This window comes from Channa argus, chromosome 13, assembly GCF_033026475.1.
Source record: "Channa argus isolate prfri chromosome 13, Channa argus male v1.0, whole genome shotgun sequence".
NCBI lineage: Eukaryota > Metazoa > Chordata > Actinopteri > Anabantiformes > Channidae > Channa > Channa argus.
Window position 1 is genome coordinate 5084923 of NC_090209.1, and position 23279 is coordinate 5108201.

At 42.5% G+C, this 23279-nt stretch overlaps 1 protein-coding gene across 4 annotated transcripts in view; it reads left to right on the forward strand.

Annotated features, from left to right (window-relative positions):
* The window catches only part of magi3a (membrane associated guanylate kinase, WW and PDZ domain containing 3a), a 113884-nt gene extending 90743 nt beyond the window's left edge, over positions 1 to 23141 (forward strand). For 2 of the 4 annotated variants that reach the window (XM_067525596.1, XM_067525597.1), the window contains 16 exons: positions 76 to 155; positions 803 to 860; positions 2835 to 2941; positions 7684 to 7884; positions 9867 to 10490; positions 12086 to 12117; positions 12726 to 12972; positions 13228 to 13322; positions 13562 to 13754; positions 14764 to 14979; positions 15796 to 15981; positions 16099 to 16192; positions 17266 to 17341; positions 17570 to 17707; positions 18547 to 18685; positions 19957 to 23141. In XM_067525596.1, coding sequence (XP_067381697.1) covers positions 76 to 155; positions 803 to 860; positions 2835 to 2941; positions 7684 to 7884; positions 9867 to 10490; positions 12086 to 12117; positions 12726 to 12972; positions 13228 to 13322; positions 13562 to 13754; positions 14764 to 14979; positions 15796 to 15981; positions 16099 to 16192; positions 17266 to 17341; positions 17570 to 17707; positions 18547 to 18685; positions 19957 to 20966 — 3496 coding nt within the window. In that variant the 3' untranslated portion in view covers positions 20967 to 23141. Of the gene's footprint in view, positions 1 to 75; positions 156 to 802; positions 861 to 2834; positions 2942 to 7683; positions 7885 to 9866; positions 10491 to 12085; positions 12118 to 12725; positions 12973 to 13227; positions 13323 to 13561; positions 13755 to 14763; positions 14980 to 15795; positions 15982 to 16098; positions 16193 to 17265; positions 17342 to 17569; positions 17708 to 18546; positions 18686 to 18976; positions 19070 to 19956 lie in introns of all 4 variants that reach the window. The other 2 variants (XM_067525598.1, XM_067525599.1) reach the window with 2 other exon arrangements.
* Positions 23142 to 23279: the final 138 nt, after the last annotated feature.

Genomic DNA, 23279 nt, shown 5'->3' on the forward strand with positions numbered 1-23279 from the left:
AATGAAAGGGAATCTTAAATGTTTTTAAATTCTGCTTTACTTTGCCTAAAACCTTGTCTTCTCTTTGCACTTCAGTCACAACAGCAAGACCACTACCTGGCTGGACCCCCGCCTCGCCAAGAAGGCCAAGCCTCCTGAGAAATGCGAGGAGGGAGGTGAGATGATATGTGTAGATGGATCTAAGTTAGTGATGTTTATACAGGCACTCACACCCCTCACGTCCAAATACATACTCTCATCCCAATACACACAAACTTCCACTTTATCCCAACTCCCTGCTGCATGTGTTAGTGTGTGCATGAGTTGCATCCGTGCCTCTCTGAAGGGGACGCTGCCTAACAGACGGAGACTGAACAGCTGAGCGGCCCTGGTCACAGTCATGCTGGTAACACAGCACAAACCTCCAGCTTCCATCTTGCCCCTCTCCCCCTAATGGCTTCTGGGACACATGCCGGGAGAGCTCATCAGCGCAGCATCTCTCAAAAGGCAATTTTCTATGGTCCCTCTTGCGTAAAGATCTCCTCAGCGCCGCATGTGTTTTGTCACACAGCGGCACAAACTCAAGATGTTGCTTGCATGCACACACCGCTGTAAAATGTTTCAGGGAGGTAGCATTTCCTCCTTCTTTCCCTTCCACCCCCATAGTGTGTATTAAGCCCTGAACACATAGTGACAAATAAAAGCATGCCTCCTTTTTCACCTGTGGCTGTATGTTAGCAGGCTGTTAAGCTGTCTCAAATTATCCATGTAGTGTCTTAACAGTATTTTAAGTAATTTGCCTCTTTCTGCTCCCACCCCCCAGAGCTGCCCTATGGCTGGGAGAAGATTGAAGACCCACAGTACGGGACCTACTATGTTGAGTGAGTAAACTTCTCCTTGTGCTTGAGGGGACCCAGAGGGCTTCACATGTGAAATGTGGAGGATGGAAACAAATGCTTCACTGCATCCTCATATTTTGCCTTTTTGCAGAGGCAATCTGCACCTGTGTGTGTGTGTGTGTGTGTGTGTGTGTGGGTCTGCTTGTTTGCTTTCACTAAGGCAGCATTATCTTTCCCATAATCCCAAATCTTAAGTGTATGTAGGTATTAAACGTGCTTTTGTTGTGTCTCAGGGGACCATGTAATGGGAGTGTATTATGCAATAGTCCATGAAGGAGTTTCCCACAGTCCTGTAGAAAGCAAATATGTCAGTACTGATTACACTGGTAGATTACAGCTTTGTGTGTGTTTACGTGAAAGAGACCAGACAGTGAAGACAACAGACAATGAAGCTTTAGCCTCCCTGAGAGGGAAACAAGGACAAAATTCCATTCTGAGTGTAAACAAGAGCACAATGTTTCATTTTAGTCCCATTACTGTGGATGAAGTGGGAGAGACCTGCATGCAAGAGGGGTGGGGGTGGGGGGCTGGGGTTCAACGTGCCTATTTATGCACAAGGGTCGCTAAGAGGCTGCCTCTTCTGCCTAGGTCTTTTTGTCTGGGAAATGTGTTGCGAATGAACCGCCAAACGCAACAGCGTGACACAAAGTCTAATTATTCCCTCAACTGCCGCACAAAATGCGAGGTGCAGCAATCATGGAGTGAGAGAGTGAGAGAGTGAGACAGAGAGCGACAGAGGAAATGAAAGAGTGGAAATGAAAGAGAGGGGAATGTTTATCTCTTCAGACATAATGGGGAGGGTATCTCTGTGCATGAGTCATACGCAGCAATAAAACAGAGGACTTTTGGTTGAATGCACACACACACATATATACATTAGAATCTTAGCATGTGGCTGATTCATGTTGCTGCATCAGTGCATTTTGTCTTCCCAAGGTGCTGCCATGACCAGGATTTACCACTGTTAAAGCTCATTATGGAGATGAGCTACCTCTCTCTCCATTACCAACTAACTGTAGAGGGACACTTCTCTGGCTGGCAGGAAATGTTTAAGCACATACAGTAGGCGTGACGTGAGTCAGTAATTGTTTTTCGGTATTGAGTAAGCGTTGCTGTAGATTCCGAAGAAGTTGGGACGTTGTGTAAAAAATAAATAAGAGAATACATCGGGTACTTTATTTCTAGTAATTCGCAAAGCATTAGAAATCTATTTTTACTGGTAAATGGTACAAAGATGTTTGGATAGCAAACAGATGTCTTGTAACCTTTGTAATGTCAAGCAACTCTGGATGACGAGTGTATTCTGTTTGAACGTAATACCTCCCCAAGTATTATATGAATTAAATGTTCATATGCCTGTAATGAATTTAATTTAGAGTAGGCCAGACGTCACTGGTAAGCTGGCTGCCTTCCAAAACCATGTACTACCATTGCTTAAGGGCGTTATATACTGTAGTTTAATTCTGCCATCTGTCTGTCCTTTTTTTTTTGTAAGGTCTTGTTGTTTGTACTCCATACCGGAAAATCATGTTACTTATTAAATAAATAAAATTGTAAAACTTATTATTTTTCAGAAAAAATATTAGCTTGTTTTAACTGTTGGGACAGAGGCAACAAAAGACTGGAAAGGTGTAATACTGTGTTTGTGGTTTACATGATGTAGTAGTCTGCATACTCCATGACGGGCTGTCTCCCCTGCATGGGAAATGGGACACCCTTATAGTCAAATTAATGGTTTGCATGACAGCCTGAGAACAGTATGAACAGTGTGGACAGGCTGTGCTCTGTGAGACTTTAGGCACATACAACACCAGCTGATGTAGGTACAGTAAATGAAAACTGTAAGAAGAGGGAAACATGTTTGCTATGGATAGTCAAAATTTATGTAAAGGCCTTTTATTTTTAGCTCTTGGTTATCTAATGTTTTTTTTTCTTTTTTTAATCTCCCTTTTGTAGTCACATCAACCAGAAGACCCAATTTGAGAATCCAGTACAGGAAGCTAAGAGAAAGTTGAGTGGCGACACACCCACCGCAGCACTGCAGCCAGCAGCCACACCCTCAGGTAACTACACCCACAACCAAGCCCTGTGTAGCAAAGTGCGGACATATTTCTTTACTGTACCGTTCACAAGCGAGGATGGATCGTCAGAGAAGTGAGATCTTTCCTGTCATTTCTAATTTACTTTTTGCAGCATTTTATATAATCAAGAGGCAATAGGGAGAAAGTTTAAGTGAGAATCCGTCAGGTAAAGAAAGTTGGTTTATTTTTAAAAATCATTAACTTGAGAGATGCCAGTTTGTTGAAAGGAAATTAAGTAATTAATGTTGTGCTTTTACAGTTTAGGAGAAACTGTAGATATTATAGAACAGCGTATAGGATATTGTGGCTTTAAACTTATCAGGAATCAGCTCTGCAATGTTTACATGACATTTCATGGGGCAGTTTGACCAGTTTTTCCCTATTTGTCATGAGGGAAGTGGACAGTGGGTGAGATCATTTGCTCTACATTGTATTCTGAAATGTATATATGTGAGATAGACAGAAACACATATCAGTGTCAGCCTGGCTCAGCTGTTGGTCTAGTCCTTCCTCAAAAATGAAATACTGCGTGTCAAGAGCTACTGAATGGGTACGGTGCACAAATCCATGGTGCTCGGAGGATAAATCCTACTGACTTTACAGAGTTTTACTTTAACAGCACCTATAACAACATGAGTAAAAAGTCCCATCAGCTATTAGATGGTTAACCATGACATCTGGTCCATTCCTTTACGCCAATCTGGCACAACATTAACACCAAGTGTTGTAGCCTGCCACTGGTCAGAGAGACCACATTGCTTCCTGTCCATCCCAACTTTAAGACCCTAAAGTTGACCAACAAAAAAAGGGACTTTATGTGCAATAAAAACGCTGACTAAGGCTGACTCCCAGTCCATTGTGACAGCCAAAAGGGACCAAGTGTAAAAACAAAATGTTATGGCTGATTTGTGTGTAAAACTTTGACCTCCCTTAGCCTCCCACAGAATTTTAACTTGCAGTGCCTTCCCATCCACCTCAGCTGGCATGCTAAACCCAGTCGGTGATCTAGGTCAGCATTATGCCACCCTGTTTGCATGCTCATTGTGAACCCGCTAGTGCGCAGAGGTTAGAGGTCGGCTTAAAGTGAACACTGGTACAGTCGTCTCAGAGCCATCTCACAAGGTGCAGTGCAGCCCACAGTGTTATTAAGACGAGGCTTCCAGCTTTGTCGTTTTATTCAGCCAAGAAGAAAAATAAAATATAACAAGGTCGTGGATGTGTTGTACAAATACTGGAGCACTTTTATCGTCTACTTCGTGTTGAGATGTCCGTCTGGAAGAGGTTTTAACAGTTGACAGGCTGCTGATAAACAGCCTATAGCCTATGAAGCAATGATATTCTATTTGAATAATGGAGCGGCGCTTCACTGGGCGGCAGAGTTCATTTTGACAAGTGGATACCAAGTCGGGAGGGCTCTGAGGTCTCTTTGAAAATGCCTTTACCCCAGACATTCAGAGCAGCTCAAAGATCTCTCATTAGAACAGAGGAAGGGAGGGAGACGACAGAGAAGGACAAAGAGGTGACTGCAGCTGAAAGTGACTTATGATTATGAATTGCATTTCTACTGGGTCATCTGTTCATCATTTACCACTTGTGGCGAATGATGCCGCTTGACTGCTCTAATCACCCTCTCCTCGCTCACTGTAAACGTCTTAGGAGCAGAAGCCCTGCTGAAGCGTTGTTGTTGTAACACGAGTAGGAATTATTGCACTCTTCTGCGCGCGCACACACAAAGCACGAAAACATTAGTATTCAAACTAGCCGCTGTATTTCAGACACCCCTCGGACCGAACTGTCCGCCTCACTCTGTTGCACGCAGACCCCACCTCGCACAGCTGAGCTTCTCTGCAGTCTGTGGATGTTATTGCCTCTGTGTACCACCGCCTCCAGCTTCAGCTGCCTCCCCTGTGCCCGTTCTGCACCTTCCCACCCTTGTTAATGAGAATTAATGGCTGGTGGTCTTGCGCAAGTGTGTGGACGTGCGTGAGGTGGCTTCTAAACACTGTTTTGACAAGGCTGGCGAGCCTGACCTCCCAGACAATGCTGCAGAGCACCGGAGCAAAGCACAGCACTATGCTCAGCCGTAATTACAGCGCTGACAATCCTGTCTGACATTTCACCCCCCCAAACACCCTCCATCCCATCCCCTCAAGAACACACACTGTCCCTTTGTGGCCCGCAGCTTAATCAAGACCATGTAAACACGGGTTTGGTGTGCACCCCCCTCCTCCTCCCTATCCCACTGCCTCTCTCTCTGTGTGCTTCTCTGTCAGTGTTGCTGTCATGGTGATCATGTATGAAATGGTGCTGACAATCTCTTGACATACAGTAGTGTGTGGGCATTTGGCCAGTCTGAAGGGGATTAATAAAATACACGCAGCTCAAATTTGTCATGAAGATTTTTTTGTATTTGCACCTTTATCTCACGTATTTGTCTAATACTAGGTTACAAACCCCATTTAAAGTTGTGATGCTGAGTAGGATGTAAATGATGTGCAGTTCATTTAAAAACCTAATCTATTAAGGAGAAAACATGAAATATAGAACTAAAAAGAGTTTTTAATTCATTTTGAATTTAAGGAGGAAAAAATGATTGGAAAAGTCCTGAGACCTGATTAAACACCTTGAAATAACATTTCTCAATGTAAAACTGTAAAAAATTTGGGGAATATCATAATCCACAGTCCACAATTTCATTGAAACATTCAGGGAATGAAAGACGAGGCCAAAAACCGATTCAAACATTCGTGACCTACAGGCCGTCTGGTAGCACTGCACTAACAGCAGGCATGACTCTGTGGTGTAAATCACTTCATTGGCACAGAAACACCTGTGAAAAACTATTGCCAGTGAACAAAGTTTGTCACTGCATTCACACATTCATGTTAGAACAAGATCCTGCTGATGTCTTAAAATGGACCCAGGAGACGTAGCAAACTGACCTGGGATCTGAGGAGTCAAAATGTGAAACCTTTTGGGAATCATAGACCCCTTGTTCTCAACGCTGAATTGTTATCAGCGTACTGTTCTGCATCTGTGATGCTAAGCTGGAGCATTAATGCACATAAAGTAAGTACCTTGCTAATGTCTAAAGGCATCATTGATGGTGAACAATCTAAATAATATAAAGAGTTACAACAGCATGGCTCAGTAATAAAAGAGTCTAGGTGCTATACTGGCCTGACTGCGCTACAGACCTGTCATCCATTGAAATCTTTTGGTGCATTATGAAGCCATAAATAAAACTCAGGAGGCCCTGGAATCTAGAGGAGCTGAAATCCTATATCAAGCAAGAATAGGAAAAGAATCTGTTTTCAATCTGCTTGCAGTTGCTATTCCCAGAGTGTTATTAAAAAACAAAAAGAGGTGACACAACATAGTGGGAAACATACCCCTGGCCCAACTTTTTTAAGACATGGCATCAAATTCAAAATGAACTTTAAAAAAAAAAAAAAAAAAGCTATCGAATGTCTTAAAGTTTCAAGTATTTGCACTATTTACAAATACATTTCAAATGATTTGTAGATCATCATGTCTGGAAATTGGCTTTCAATACACCATAATAGTGGCTTTGTCTCCTACACACCTGTCATATGTGTGCAGAAATTTAAAGTGTGTGTGTGCGTTATATACACACTCTTGAAAAAATATCTCTGGCACAGGTCAGATGCAGATGCCATAATCTTTTTTTTTTTCCTTTGAACAATTGCAAGGCAATTATGCAAATTGTAATACCATGACACATGAATGATGCACGAACACGGGAGAAGGGGGCCTTCTATCAGTACCCTCCCTTATGAGATTAATGTCCTAGCATCTATCAGTGTGGGAACTGCCAGAGAAGATGCCCAGCATGCAGGGACAAAGCACATAACTCACAATCTCATAGGCTCACACCACAGGGAAGGGGGAGCTAGGATTTAGTTAGATTTTCCCACTTTCTGTCAAGGCTAACTCTGTTTCTCTCTGTCTCTTTCTGTCTCATCGCTCTCACCTCACTCTTTCTCTCTCTCAGACATACACACAGTCTAATACAATTCTTTCCTGTCCTCCTATAAATTTGCCCCATTTACACATCCTGCGGGCACCACAAAGGAAATTTGCAGTGAAAAGCTTACCTGGAAAATGTCATCCCGCATTTCAGGATGGATTTATCACTGCGGTGAAAGGAATTGGTTGTTTGCGGTGACGACTGAATTATAGACCTTTTGCACGAACGGAATCTTTATTGGTTTTGCAAACAGAGCAGTAGACTCACAAGTTTTTCTTTTTGAATGTGTGTGTCTGTGAGTTGTTTGTCTTTGCACTTAAATTGCGAGTATAGTGTTTGTGTAATTACTAGCAGTGAGTGACTTGCTGTCAGACACATCGCTGCAAAAGAAGACAGATGGCAGTTTATGAGCAAGCTTTTCAGTTTGTCTTCTTGCCCTGAGCTGATTACGAAAGACACGTTCATGCTTCTGTAGCACATAGGCAGTCACAGCACGTAAAGTTGTGAACTTTAACGACGTGCTTCTCTCATCTATAGAATTAATGGCACTGAATTCATTTCATGTTTAATATAAAAGCTGAATTGTGTCTCGCTGTTGGAATAGAACTGTGGAATAAGCTACAGCGGCTGAACAGAAGCAATTTAGGATATAAGAACATAAGAATGATTAGGCCAATAAAGATATTTTTGTCTTGTCAATCATTTTCCACTGTTTCCTATGTCATCCCTACAGCAGACGAGCCTGGTAGGGTAGTGCACGGCTTCACACGAGATCCATCTCAGCTGCAGGGCTCCATCCTGCAAACGGCTCTCAGAAAAAGCCCCCAGGGCTTTGGGTTCACCATCATCGGGGGAGACCGGCCCGACGAGTTCCTTCAGGTCAAAAACGTCCTTCCCGATGGACCTGCCGCACATGACAACAAGATCGCCCCAGGTAATCTACCCCCACACGCTCGATGCTTATGTTTGTGCCAGTATTTGGATTGAAGGACTGCACACTGGCTTAGCAGAGGTCGTCCTCTGTACTGCACACAATCCTAATGCAAGGTCGTACAGGGAGGAACAGCTAGAAAGAAGGTGAGATTGTCCAAATAAAACATAATTCAGTGTCACATTCCCATATAATGTACACTGTTTGCATGGCATGTATGGCTGTTTACACAGTGAGACTCAGGCCTGGCGCTGGTGCATCCATGCTTTACATAATACCTGTTTTCTGTATCCAGTGTACACACAAACACATTTCAAGAAAAACACCAAACAGTAGTTTCACTGTGAATGTGACATTGCTTGATTAAGACAAATGCGTATAGGTAATGTTCTGTGAAGTAAACCTAAATATAGAACACTTCTGTCAATACAACACATGTTCAGCTTATGGTGAACAACAATGTTTTATCTGCAGCCATATACTGTAGATTTATGTGGCCTGCAAACACACGGTGCTGTCAGGGCAGGAGGGTGACGAGCCTGCTTGTGTCGCCTTTTAATGCGTGTGAAAAACGATTCGGATTTTTTTAAAGATTCATTTAAAAGATCACATATACGAGCAGCATGCAACAAGGGAGTGAATGTTAGAATATATATCACAATACATTCAAAGCTGATACAAAAATAGTTCTGGTGATGAAGTAATTTTTAGTGTTGAATGATCTCAGACATGAAGCATCTTTTACTAAAAAAACTGTGGGAATAAACACTGTATGGTTGTTGCATGGTTTCATTATATTAAGTGAAAACCAACAATGACAGACACTGTCCCGGAATAAGAGGGAAAATGCTAAAAAAAAAAAAAGGTCTGTCTATGCATGTGTGTTATTAAATATGATAAATTTGTGAAAATTGTAGTGATTGATATAACCACAGATTACACAAACAAGCCTTAACATAGTCCACATAGTATTTTAAACCGGATATTTGTTTATGGAATCCATCCAAGATGGATGACACTGGTATCTTGGAGTGTCAACAATCAGAGGTTTTAAAATACAGGATGATAATCACAGCCTCAATATTGTTACAGATCTACTGAAGACATCTACCATGCCTCCAAGGAAATGTTCACACACATTAGCCTCCAGCACAGACAGACTAGATGTTGTGCCACGTGCTCGTAGCTCCATGAATTTGCATTGTTGTTTCATACTGTAATCACATGCACAATGCTTTAGTAATTACTGTTAGTGAAGTGAGTGTGGAGTGTTCACATTCCAGTGGTACTGACTGCATTCAGTGCTATTACAGCCATACCAGTGCTGCTGCTGAGACTCAACATGAAAGTGGAACAGAGAGAGTAATTATTTTCAATGTTTCATTTCCCTTGAGAAGGAGGTTAATTGATTACATCAAAAAATGGATGTAATTAATTTCATTGGGTTGTAATAGAAAGCATTGGACTGAAACAGCTTTGTGTGGATGAAACTGTACAGTACTTCTATTATCTTGTGGATGCTTAGTTAGTAGCTAAGTAATGGCCGCTGTGCGCAGTATAGTGGGTCTGAACTACATTAGGATGTGGAGCTCATTTAAAGAGTGAAACCTTAGCTGTGTTTGTGAGGAGAAGGTATTGATTGTGTAGGTGGCCTGAATCCTCCTCTAGGCTTTGAGCCAGATAGTCAGTCAGCAGTTCAGGCAGCCATGCAGGCTGGCTGTATATCCTAGCCAGGGCCAGGGGTGATGAGAGCCGCCTCCCCCCTCCTCACGAGGGGATGAAAGGGTGAAGATGTTCTTTATTTCTTTTGCTCTCTCCATTCCCATTAACATTTATGAATTTTCACAGATGGAAGACCGGAGTTTAACCGATGCAGATTCTACTAATGCAGCTCGATAATTCACTTACAAATGTGCTGCTTTTCCTCCCGTGGCCACTGATACCGTTCTTACAACGGTGTAAAAAGCTTTTTGCTTTTCTTTTAGGTGACGTAATAGTGGACATCAATGGGACATGTGTACTGGGGAAGACTCATGCTGATGTGGTGCAGATGTTCCAGTGCATCCCGGTCAACCAGTATGTAGACATGGTCCTGTGCCGGGGCTACCCCCTGCCTGAGGATTCCAGCAGCAGTGAGGAGGCCTCCAGGGGCCTCTCCACCTCCATGGAGGCTTCCCCTTCCCCCTCTACCTCCACGCCACAGGACCCTCACTACACCATGCCAGACGGAGGAGCCTTCTCTCGGCAGACCGCTGCAGTGCCACCCATGACCAATGGAGGACGCCACCATCAGCATCCTCACACCTACTATGATGCTCCTCATGCTCACAACCATGAAGGCCCCGACCCCACTTTGTTACAGCCAGAGCTGGTGAGCGTACCGTTGGTGAAAGGCCCCGGCGGCTTCGGCTTCGCCATCGCAGACTGCCCTCTGGGCCAGAAGGTGAAGATGATCCTGGACGCCCAGTGGTGTCGCGGCCTGTTGAAGGGTGACGTCATCAAGGAGATCAACAGACAGAATGTCCAGACATTGAGCCACTCCCAGGTGGTGGACATCCTTAAAGACCTCCCTGTGGGCAGTGAGGTCAATGTGCTGGTGCTCAGAGGAGGTGAGTTAGCAGAAATGAGAGAGCACCATTGGTGCAAGTGTACACGAAAGCCACAGGTAAGGCTGCAGCATTGAGCTAATCCTTTAAAGTATGTCACAGCTGGCAGCGCTGCAGTGTCGATGCTGTGACACATCTGTTATTGACGTCTTTATTTGTCTATTCAGGTTACTGATCATACGAAATAACTAGTACCCAGAGATAGTCTGGTAGCGTATTCCCACGCTTTTGAAATCTTTTTAATCCTAACATAGCTTAGTGTCACCTTTCGTAAACCAGTGTGGACTAAGATCTGCTCAGCAGAGGCAATATTTAATGTAACGTGCACAGTGTTTTGATGTATAAATAACAGAATTGGAGCATTCTGTAGGTATTGCTTGAACACATTCCCTCTCCCTGTTTTAAATAAAGCAATTTCACGCTCTGCTCCACACCAACTCTGCATCATCCACCATGCGCCTTCCCGAGCAGGGAGGAAGTCATGCTTAGTCACATGTTGATCTGCACTGGGAAGGCGCAGCGAGAAGGCAGTTTTGGTGATTCACTTGCTGCTCAGAAGGAAACACAGAGGGGAGGGCAGGAGAAAGAGAGTGAGAGAGCATGGTGGACCATCATTGCCCTTCTTACTTGAGGCTTTTGCTGATTTGAAGGACTTGTTCCTTTTTGCCATTACTGCAGTGCAGTAGCCTAGATTCTTCAGATCGGTGTTACACCCAAATATAAGATGTATTCCTGCTGGGCTCCGCTCTGAACTCCACGGGCTTGTCCTACCTGCAGTTATTAACTTTTTGCGCATGTGTACCAGACTTTTTTTTTGCATTTTCCAAAGGCAGAATGTAGAGTGCGTGTGTTACTGCTTAAAATGAGCAGGAGAGCACAGCATACTGGGACTAAAATGAGCAGCGCTGTGGGGTTCCCCTCAGGTCTCCCATGGATCCAGGATTAGGTTAAGCTTTACTCTCAGCTAGGGGGTAGAGGTTGCTTCCAATGACAGCAGCAGAGGGAAATGAAACAGGAAATGATTTGGCTCCACTTCGTGTTCGGGATTTAAATCTGGAAATGAGACAAAGTGCCCTTCCCCTTGGAATATGTATTGAACTCAGTGCCTATTATTGAATATATTAGAATATATTAGATTAGCATAGGAAGAGCAGTACATTTACCGTATACATATTTGAAAATCTAATAAAACTTTTGGTGGTTTTAACCCAGAGAAGAAGATTATTTTCCTGTGGTTAAGGGTTGCTGCTTTGTCTCCCCATCCTGTAGTGAATCCACATTTTGCTACTGGAGTATGTTGCCCCCTACTGGTTGACTCCCACTATGACTCACTAAATGAATAGTGAGGTGAGAAAAAATAAAACTCCTTACAAAACCTCAAGGCAAGTTCACTAAGTGCAGCACAAGGCACGGTCCACTTAAGGAGTGGGAGACGATGTTCTGTGAAGCCGAACCGCTGTAGACCAATAGGTCAGCAGAAGTGAAGGGAAATAGAAAGTACAACTCATCCAGAACGACTTTAGGCCATGTGTTTCATAATAGATGCTTGTTTTCCTAATGAATTGAATTTGGAAATAAATTCACTCCTCTGCTTACAGGTCAGACATCCCCAGTGAAATCCCTTAAACCGGTAAGTTGAAGCAAATCTTTTTAAAAAATTCCTCCGTCTTGCAGGGCAAAACAAAGAACATACTGACGATAAAACTGCTGCTGAATTATTAAACAGAAAAGGTTTTTAACTTTGTCTTGGTATCGCACTAGCACAGCTCTGTGTGTGTTGTTTGTGTGTGTGTGTGTGTGCTGCGGTAGCTGTTGTCAGCTACATTATTCAGAGAGCCCACATTAGCAAGGCTGTTATTTCTGGAACTGCATGTGGGTAAATATGTTGGCTCCTGGCAAACAGCAACTTAACATCCCTCTGTGTATGGGTGTTTAAGATGATACGCTATGTTCAACAGCTTGTTCCTGTGCTTGCTCCTCCATACTGCACTCCTAAAATAGAGAGGAGCTGAGGCAGCAACAGGCTTACTCATACTGTTTTGTTGGTTCAACACAGATTTATTTTGTGTTTTTAAAAAAAAGTAAGACCAGTGGAACATTTGAGGCGGCATTTGTCATGCTCCAGAGGAGGCCCACTTTCCTTACACTGAAATCATACAGTCAGAGCAATATACATTTGGAGCGTTTTGTGATTTCACTAATCATTCACCTAAAGTTTTCCTGTGTCTTGTGTTGCAGTGCACCACTCCCATGAGCCAAACTATATCACAGGCGGCTCCTCAACAGGCGCCTCATCCCACACCGCAGCAGCTGCCGCAGCCAGCAGCGCAGCGACAGGAGATCCTCAATAGTGCAGAGATCCTCAGTCAGCCGGAGATCCCTTCCAATCCGCTCCCCATCCCTGCCAACACCCTGCGCTCATCTTCACCCAAACCGGACCCAACTGAGCTCTACCTCAAGTCCAAGGTCATGTTGGACAGCAAGCGTAAGTGTACACATGTGGTTTTGAAGCCTTCATACCTCAGGACTCCTGCTGTAAACAGAATTGTGAACTGCAGATTTGCGACTAATGATTTTCTTTTAATACAAAAAAATGTCACTTTGATAAATGCCTGGTCAAAAATAATGCTGCCCAATACACATAAGACACCACAACCTAAGGTGTCATCAACACACAAACAGTAATTAATTTAATTACAGTAATTAAAGCATTTTTTTCTGCTCACTCTCCTCTCTGCAGCTCCCAATACCAAGGACTTGGATGTGTTCATCAAGAGGAACCAGGAGTCAGGCTTTGGCTTCAGAGTCCTGGGAGGCGAGGGGCCAGATCAGCCGGTAGGTAGCAGCTCATCACAGTCAAGCCCTTTACAATCAGGCTGAGTGTGCTGCTAAAATCCCAGACCCTCTGTATCAAAGAACAGTCAGACATGACGCGAATCAATATTTGAGCTGCGTTCCGTCTCCTACTGCTGTAGAAAAATATGGAAATAAACCGTCTAAAGAACAGCAAACCGGAGAGGGTTTCTAATTGATTACCCACACACACTCTGACCCAGATCCTCTTGCTCCCACAGGTGTACATAGGTGCAATTGTGCCGCTCGGTGCGGCTGAGAAGGATGGGCGCCTGAGGGCTGGAGACGAGCTGCTTTGTATAGATGGCATGCAAGTCAAAGGCAAATCGCACAAACAAGTGCTGGAGCTGATGACCAACGCTGCCCGTAACGGGCAAGTCATGCTTACAGTCCGCAGGAAACTGGCACACTTAGGTGAGTCAGCTTGTGAATAATCAACTCTGCACTTCCTTGAGAGCGATTGAAACTTTACAGCGTGGTTTCTCGTTTTCACCGCTTTTGTTTCAATCGGTATGCTAGTGGAGAACCTCTGAGCAAAAGCTTTGATCTGGGATTTTTCTTCGCTAATCCTTTGAATTTGTTCTGGATGACTTCCTTGGGGATAGATCTCAAAAATGAAGCTAAAACAAAATTGACTTTTAAGATGCTATTCTGTACCGACTATTTCCCGAGAAGGAAGCTTTGAAAAATATTTCTCAATTTCAAGGATAACGGAAAGGTAAAGATTTCCACCCACTAAAACAGGTAGAAGCATCAAGAGCACAAGTGGCTCACAATAAACACTTTGATATTGTGATTAGAGTTGTGTGAAGGGCAGCGACGATTAGATCAGCTGATGGAGTTGATTTCCATCTCAAAGGATGGGGAGGGAAAAAAGGAATATGCTGAGTTTTCTTTTTCCGCAGCACAAACCCGTGATGCATTCAGGCTTGTTTACCACGACAAATAACAAGTGCATGAATATTACAAGCACTTTTTGAATTACTTTGGATTTGATGTATTGCAACAACAGCTTTGATCACGTTGCAGAAATTAGGCATCCATCATGTAAAAGGGTTTACGCTTTCAAAGCTGGGGTTTAGAAAGAGTTTCTCTGATGGCGGCTGACAAAACAGCGACTCAGCAAAACAAACGTACAATGAAGAGAGATTGAGGTAGATTACCTTGTCTTATGAGTAACAAATTGTTAACAATTGTAGAGTTGACAGTCTTATATTTTATGTGTGCAATAAATGCAGTAAAAAAGGCCTTCTCTAACCCGGGCTGTGTGTTTTGGATTAATTATGATGGATATTAAGAAGGACAAATTGGGAAAGTGACACTGATAAGACATAGAGTAACAGGTTCATGTTTTAACCAGCTGGGAAAATCTGAATGCATGACTGTAAGAATTCCCTCATGTTTCTGTGCGTCGTCTTGTCAGATGGTGGTGGAGAGGAGGAGAGCAGTCAGCAGCCCCAGCAGGTGGCATCGGTTCTGATTAACAGCTCTCCCAAGATGCCCTGTGTTGATGTGGCGAACGCCGTCCAGCCCGCTCCATCCTCTCGGCCTAAGTGCTTTGACGTTGCTCTGCATCGCAAAGACAATGAGGGTTTTGGCTTTGTCATTCTGACGTCAAAGAACAAGCCCCCACCAGGAGGTCAGGAACAAAAACATATGCTTTTTAAAACTTACATTAAATTAAATTGATGAAGTAGGAAGTAATTTAAGGACATTTCTAGCAGACACACCATGGATTAAATGTACCAAAATATAAAAATAACCTATTTAAAGTTAAAGATGGCTCTGTTTTTGTGGCAGAACATTAGCTCAATGACTATTGGATGAGTTGCTATGAAATTTTGAATTGACCAAATGAATAAGAGACTTCTTTTTTTCTTGTGGGACCAAAATGTTTCCCCTATGAAATTGGTAGTTGAAATGTATAAAATAATTATATATTTAATTTGCCCACCACTTTGGATGATGACCGAAACTAATGCCATTCTCAGCAGCCTCAGCTGTATGTCCTCCCTGTCCCTGCTCTACTACATTAGTGCTTATGAAATTACATTAAATAAGAATTCTTCAAAACTTAAAAATCAAGCAGAAATAGTTGTATTTCTCTTTGTTAGTAGCCTGAACCTCTCTTTTAGAAGCAAATATTTCTACCCTGTAGCCAGTACTGCAGTTAGTTTGGATCATAGGAGACTTTGACAGCACCTCCTAAGATGAGTTTTGCAGACGGTTTCTAGTAAAATAAATATAATAAAAAATTAAAATGGTACATATAGATTTAATAGTGTGTTTGATCGGCCTCCCATCAACAGCTCTGCTTACAATCCACAAACTTAAGGACATTGTCCACCGTCTTCCTGGCTGTCCAGCTCACAGAAATATTCTCTATAATATTGTTGTAAATGTTGGAATATTACATGGCAACAGTTTGTAAGTTCTCTGTGTTTCCCTGTTTCAGTTATTCCTCACAAGATTGGTCGTATTATTGAGGGCAGCCCTACAGACCGGATGGGTCAAATGAAGGTGGGAGACCGTATCTCTGCTGTCAACGGCCGGTCCATCATGGAGCTGTCGCACAATGATATCGTCCAGCTTATCAAGGATGCTGGCAATTCTGTCACTCTCACGGTTGTGCCTGAGGATGGTATGTTCAGTGTCACAAAATATTCATGAGGTGTTTTTTTTTTCCTAAATAAAAAGCATGAGAATTTTGGTCGTCCTGTGCGTCTTATTAAACGGCTATGCTTGAATTGTTTTACAGACAGCGCTCCTCCATCTGGTGCAAATTCAGCCAAGCAAAGCCCTTCAGCACAACACAGAGCTATGGGCCAACAACCTCCCAGCTACTCAGACAGGTACACAATTAAATGCACATTCTACCATGAAAGCAAAATGCAGTCACACATATAGTTCCCACAGCCCCTTTGAAACTCCAAGAGGAGACAGTTTAATACAACCTTTGCCACTTGAACTACAAATGAGCCCCAATCCTTTCTCAAGCAGCTGCTCTGGTTTGTGCTACAATATTGCCCATTATCATCGTTTGTGCCACACAGTCCTTGTTATTCTGACAGACGGAAAATCCCCCCATGGTCAGTGTTTGGATGGCAAAGCAAAGAGAAAGAGAGAGATTAATATGGCTTCTCACTTCCTCTTTGATCTTTCGTTTCAAACAAGATTACCTGTGTCAGACTTTTTAATCCATTGCCGTTGCAGCAATTCCGCACCATCATTTCTGGCTGTCTACGAGCATGTGTTCCCTTTCTCCTCATTTAGCCCTCTGTCCATTTCTCAGCAGCACCCTCCCTCCTCTCAGTCTAATCTCCAACACATGGCTTGGGTCAGCCTCGACTAGATATGAGCTGAGGCTCTCAGCTTGGCAGTATGAAGTGTGTAAACTCTTCTCCGTGCAAGAGCTGCTAAGCAGGCCTAGACTCTTTAGATAGTGTGTTAGCACAGCTAACTTCCAACAAAGGCATTGTAATGAGCTCTCTGAAGCATTAAAGCGTGCCCCCTGTTTTCTGTCACTGAACTGTAAAAAGCAACAGGGCTCTTTGAAGGATTTACATTGGTCTCTGTGCACTGGATAATGAAACCAACAGAAAGAGGCTCATGTTGCAGTAGAGCAGTATATCACACTGGACACAGCAGAGGGAGAGGATGAGACTCTCTCTCTTTTCTCTTCTCTCTGTCTCCACAATATAGAGGGTCTGTACTTTAAATTGGTTGTAGGTTACATACAACATTCTACTGTGCCAGTAGGTGAAGGCATATGTAAATGGAAGGACAACAAGTAAATATATGTAATGGCTCACATGTGGCCCCTTATTAAATAGTAGACTCCTTACCTTCAGAAATACATTATACTTATTATCTACTGTGTGTGGTTCACATTGTAATAATGTGTTTGGTCTTTTTGGGGGGGAAGGAATGGAGACCTTGATGTGAAGAACTCTTTCCCACAAGGAGACATAGGTACACTCATCACATCAGGACCAAAACAGGTAAATCACTCAGTTTGCCTTTAACAATATGTGGTGTTTTCTAATTGACTGTCTTGCTCCCTAAAAATGTGTAATCTGAGCACTTCACTTTGAGGTAACCGCGCTAAAATAGATGTCAACCATGCAGCGATAGTTTTGTTTTCAGCTTCGACTGGAACTTGGGACCTGTCCTGCCTGTCAAGATGTGCTCCAATTTCAAAAGCTCATATTCTTGTCTGTGAACTACAGGGCTGTTTTGTGGTGGAGCTGGAGCGCAGCCAGCGGGGCTTTGGCTTCAGTCTGAGAGGAGGGAAAGAATATAATATGGGCCTGTTTATCTTGCGACTGGCTGAGGATGGACCTGCTCTTAAAGATGGCAGAATACATGTGAGTTATCTTCTTTGTCTGACTCTGTCCTCAGAATAAACTGGGTGACACTATTGTGCTCTACTTATTACTATTGATTTATATGTGGTCACTACTGTTAAAAATGTTTGTATCCTTTCTATTTGGGAAATCTATGATTTGTCGGCTTTGGGGGAAATAAACAGAAAATCTCTTTGTTGCCATGGAGTCTGTTTGTGAGGTATTTGAGCCCTATTTTGGTCCTGAGCACCAGCCTTGATTAGAGGCTTTATGTTTTGTGGTTGTCAAGTCGCCATATGTTTATTCGTCCCATTTTATGTCATATAAATTCTAGGGTTCAAAGGTTTAAATTTAGGGTTAAAAGTCAGAGGTCAAGGTCAGTGTGACCGCAACTGATTATTCTTGTGACCACGATAGCTCAGAACTGCGTTGAGTTAATTCACAGTTGGTACAAACATCCACTTGGACTCAGGCATGAACCTATTAGATTTTGATGGTTAAGGTCCAAGTTCAATTTAACCTCACAATTAACATTCCCTTACTTGTTAACGCAATATCTTAAAAAAACTCCTTGAAGGAATTTACTTTACGATTGGCACAAAGGTTCATTTGGGGTTCAAAGATGGGTAATTCTAGCTTTGCTATGATTTCTAGGTGGATTTATGAATGGAAGTCAGGTGATAACCTTGCATCATGTTTTTTGTTCACAGTCGTGGCTCTAAGAAGGAGCAAGCAGGCCAAATTTTAATAACCAACTTGTTGTTTTAAGAATGCTGTCATGTAGCTGCATTACAGGATCTTCACCTCACATCCGTTGTTCTGTGCATCTTATAGTAACAACCTGTCATCCTATTTAACAGGTTGGAGATCAGATAGTGGAGATCAATGGCGAGGCCACCCAGGGCATCACACACACTCGGGCAATTGAGCTGATCCAAGCAGGGGGCAATAAAGTCCACCTATTGCTCCGACCTGGCCAGGGCTTAGTCCCGGATCACAGTGAGTCACAGATGAGAAATGCATGCATGTACCCACATAGATCTACACAATAGCATAATAAGTGCACATACAGTATATACTGTGGAAGCTTTTAATGGATATGCTTGATAGGGTGCTGAGTTTCTTTATTGTCACGCATGCATTGCAAGCTTCTCTCTTGATCTTTCTCTCCTCTCATCTATCTCACTACTTCTGTCTTGATCTACCTCTTGTGCTCTCTATCTGCCTTGCTTTCTCTGTTTCCTGCGCCACGGCTGTCTATTTCTACCTATTTATCTCTTCCTCCTATAGGTCTGAACTCTTCTTCCACCCTGTGCTTCTACATGAAACCAGAGCATCACTAAAGGCCTCACTGCTTTTCTCGGTCTGTCCCTAGTAACTTTGGTAAACTCCTCTATACCACTCCACTTCTTTTGCCTTTAACATCTTCTTTCGAAGTAATTGCTCTCCCAGATTTAAGTGTTTTTCTTTCTCTTACTTCATTCCCTTAATAGATCTGATGAATAGATCAGGTATTTGGGATTCAGTAAGCACCCACTGTGTAAAATGTACACTCTACTCTAGAGGGCTGAACTAAAGCAGTGAGTCCTAGAAGAATTAACAGACCTGCAGGAGTGCTGGGAGGCTTCAGAGCTGCGCAAGTCATTTTTAAAGGGTATTACCAAACCTGACATGCCACTGAACACACACCTCGTCCTGAGCCTGAATTAAGCTGGAGACCAGGGGAAAAGTTGTTAACTAAAAATTGATCAGCAAGTGACAATTGGTAAAAGGATCTGTGTGCATTCACTGGCATCAAATTTTCAATCCAAAGAGCAAATTAGAATGAATTTCTATGAGTTGTTGCTTCTAGAAATCCAAATGCCCCATTTCAGCGCCACTAAGCCCATCGCTCTTCTCTCTCTCTGGTTTCTGCTGCATATATCTGCTCTCAATCACAGCTGTGCAATTCTTATCAGCTCGGGGGAAAATTGAAACGTCAGTGCTGGGTGAAAGCTGGCAACGCTTTTTGTTGATGACTATGTTGATGACTGATACAGATTTCAAGGAAATAAGCAAAGCAAATATTTAGAGGGATATTGCAGAGTTATTAAGAAAGTAAGCTAGATGGAAAACATCCTTTTTCCCCAAAAAGAGGAAATTGTGCTTCTGTTGATTCATTACTATTCCAAAATACCTCATTTAAGGGATATTTTAGCTGTTTCTTTGAGTATAATATACGTTGTAGCACAGTTTGACTTTTTTCTTACTCTCCGCTGCCTGTTTCTTAGGTTCAAAGGACAAAGTAACCATTCCAACCTCAAACTTCCAAAGGCTCTCTGTATCTGATGGGCAGTCATCTCCAGCGTCTCCATCTTCTATCACCCTCTCTACCTCGGAAATGTCCCCATCTTCACCCAAAATATTCATGCCTGATGAGGTCTCCGGGGGGGAACCCAGGGCATCTGGTTTACCTGGGACTGGGCAGGAGCACAGTAGGCAGGCTTACAGATCAAGAGAACACCAACTCACTCAACCCAACCACAAGCGCACCACCAGCCCTACCACTCAGACAACAAAAACAGTCAGGAGTGATTCCAAGTCTGCTAGTCCCAGAAGAGCCATTGAAGGGTGGACGGATCATGTTGCACGCTCCCCGAGCCCTAGAAAAGCAGAGCAAGAACCCAGTGCATCCTTGGATGATATGACTAGGGAGAGAAAAGCCCAAGGGCAGAGAGGCCACCGCTCCTCAAGTCCCAGGAAGGGCCCCAAGAGAGAATATGAGCCTACTATACCTTTGCATTACCTGGAGGAGCCCCAGAGCCCCAGGCGACCAGCTGGCCAACAACCTAGCACAGCCTCTGGAGAAGGGAAGGACTGGCGGTACAAGGAAGAGGAGGCAGCTTACTGGCATGAAATGGAGGCTACAGATAGTGGGGATAAAATTCGCGGGACAAATGAACGCCACAAAAAGGGCAAAGGGGCTGAGCAAGAGGTAAGGACACAAAAAGCTTATTCCCAGATGCCCGGAGAGAGGTTGGGGTCTGATGCTGATAGTGGCACCCTAACCCGGAGGAACAGAAGAGAGAAGGGGGATAAAGAATATCAGGACACAAAATACCAAGGGCCAAAAGAGGATGTGTCTAGAAAGGACACAAGAGGTTCAAGCGGTAGCATCCAGGACCCCGGCTGTAATGGGACAACCACCAGCAAGAAGGCTCCCATTACCCCTGGCCCATGGAAGGTTCCCAGTTCTGCCAAGATCCAGTCCCAAGTGGACACAGCATATGCAGACGTCTGACATCTTACCAGGGTTCTGTGCATAAATTAAAGAAAGCTGAGCCTATGAAAGTTGTACCCACCGAATTGAAAGGATTTCTCCTTTTTTTTTAGCAATCTTGGACAAAGCAGATCACTGTGTAACCAGCAACATGGCTTCTCATCACTTATGATTTTTTTTTTTCACCCAGTTTGCCTCTGTCACTTTGCATCAAGTGGCTAATGTCTTATGTGGCACACCTGCTTCTATCTACATAGGTATTTGTACTGTACAATGAAGTATGGACATGTATGTGTGATGCACAGATGCGTTCTGAGGTTTTTTTTATATATATATAATTACACACTGAAGTCTATTTTGTGCCAATCAGAGACTCCAATTATGAAGAATCTGCTCCATATTGCACTCACTGTGAGACAGTTTGCGAGTAATTGGATGAACTGCTCGCCCTGTTTACCCACTTCGATGAAGGATCCTGTTTTTGTGTGTGTGCATTTGTGTGTGTGTGCGTGTCACTATAAAGGTTCAAGGCATATCCATTATATCACTCCGCTTCTCACTGATACACGTACGAAAAAGAGAGGCTGGTGAGTTTCTGTAAAAACCAGCCACAAAGGGCGACAGAGTGTCTACAAACATTCATCTACTGCTCGTATGCTGATGGCCCAGCCAGAGTTGTGAATTGAGTATGAATGCATTCATACACGTGAAGACTGTGAAACACTCTTATCCCATTAGCTTATCAGGGGGTGGACAGACTGCCCTGAAGCTTTATATGCATCAATCAGCAGACCAGATACTTGTGGTTATTATTATATTGTTTGTTACGTGTGTTAATAATAAAGCATAAGGTAATTTATTAAAATTGTATGTAAACAAACCTGTTAGTTAACATATCCATGCTAAGTCATTTCACTTTGGATGTGGACTTAAAAATATAAATAGAATGTGTAGATGAACATAATTATCTATAATAATAATAATAATAATAATAATAATAATAATAATAATAATAATAATAATAATAATAACTATAAAAAACTACAATCTATACATTCTATTTCTAAGATTTTATAGTCTAAACAGTCACATGAGCCTCATTCATGATGTCTACTTTTAGAAGCTCTGTATTTTTAGGTCCTCTGGCTGTGTGTGCATATGTATACAAACTGACTGGCCTGTGTATTATAGGTATTTCTGTAGCATTGACTGTACTTAATCTGTCATGTTATTTAACAAAACTATTACACATGTACTAATGCATAATTTACAAGAATTGAATTCACTTAGATGGATTGTAAGAAGAGACCTCTTCCTCTAACTTGATTAAAACATTAAGAGGTATTTTTTTTTTTATCATCATGTAAAAGTAGGCACAAAAGGTGTTTTTCCTTATTCAAACTTACAAATCTATTTTTGATCAAATGCATTGTTTAGCACAAGGCCCCTTAATGTGACAAAGTAATTATTATGCATAGCCTGTTTTTTTTTTAAATTGTTAATCATCAAGAGCATTATTGGTGAGCTACAAATAAGACCAGTTAAATTCCCACTTGGGAAGGATTGGTGGTCGCCCACAGTGTGAAAAATTGCTGTGTCTTTGGGAGAATTATCGGAAATGCCACTCTGAAGTCTATCAATTTTGTTGAAAGAGGGATTGAAGTGGGGGGGAAAGTATTTGCATCACTTGTTTTCCCTGCTCTAAAGACAAACTTTGATGTTCTTTCAGTATTGCTACTGTGGAGTACAGAGACATCTAGTGGTTCATACTCTCTTAGTAATTTTGAGAACACCACTGTCATCAGCCTGCCTGCATAGGGATGTACAGAAATAACACAAGCATCTCTTGGTCTGTGGGACCACTTACTAATTTATTGTCAGCATTATTGTTGAATGAGGCTACTGTATTATTTACCATTCATGTGATTACCATGTATGATACTGTGGCCTTGCATTGCTCCAACGTATACGAAAACTCTTAGTTTTGGCATATTGGTAGTTAGTAATGTTTATAAATTGTACAGCACCTGTAAAAAATATATATTTACCTTCATGCAGAAAACAATCCTCTGTAAATGGTTTCATTATTTTTTTAAGGGAATTGAGAAGAAATGATATAAAATGGGTGAAAAGAAATAATCTGTTCATGGCATTCTGTTCATGCACTGACAAATAAAGGTTTACTGAATAAATAAATATTGTACTGTTTTTATGTTTGGTTTTGTAGGAATCAATTATAGATAAAGGATATCCTGAACTTGCATTAATATCAGTCATAGGCCTGTTACTTAATGCTTCCTAGCTCATATACAGTTTATTTTTGGTAGTTGTTCT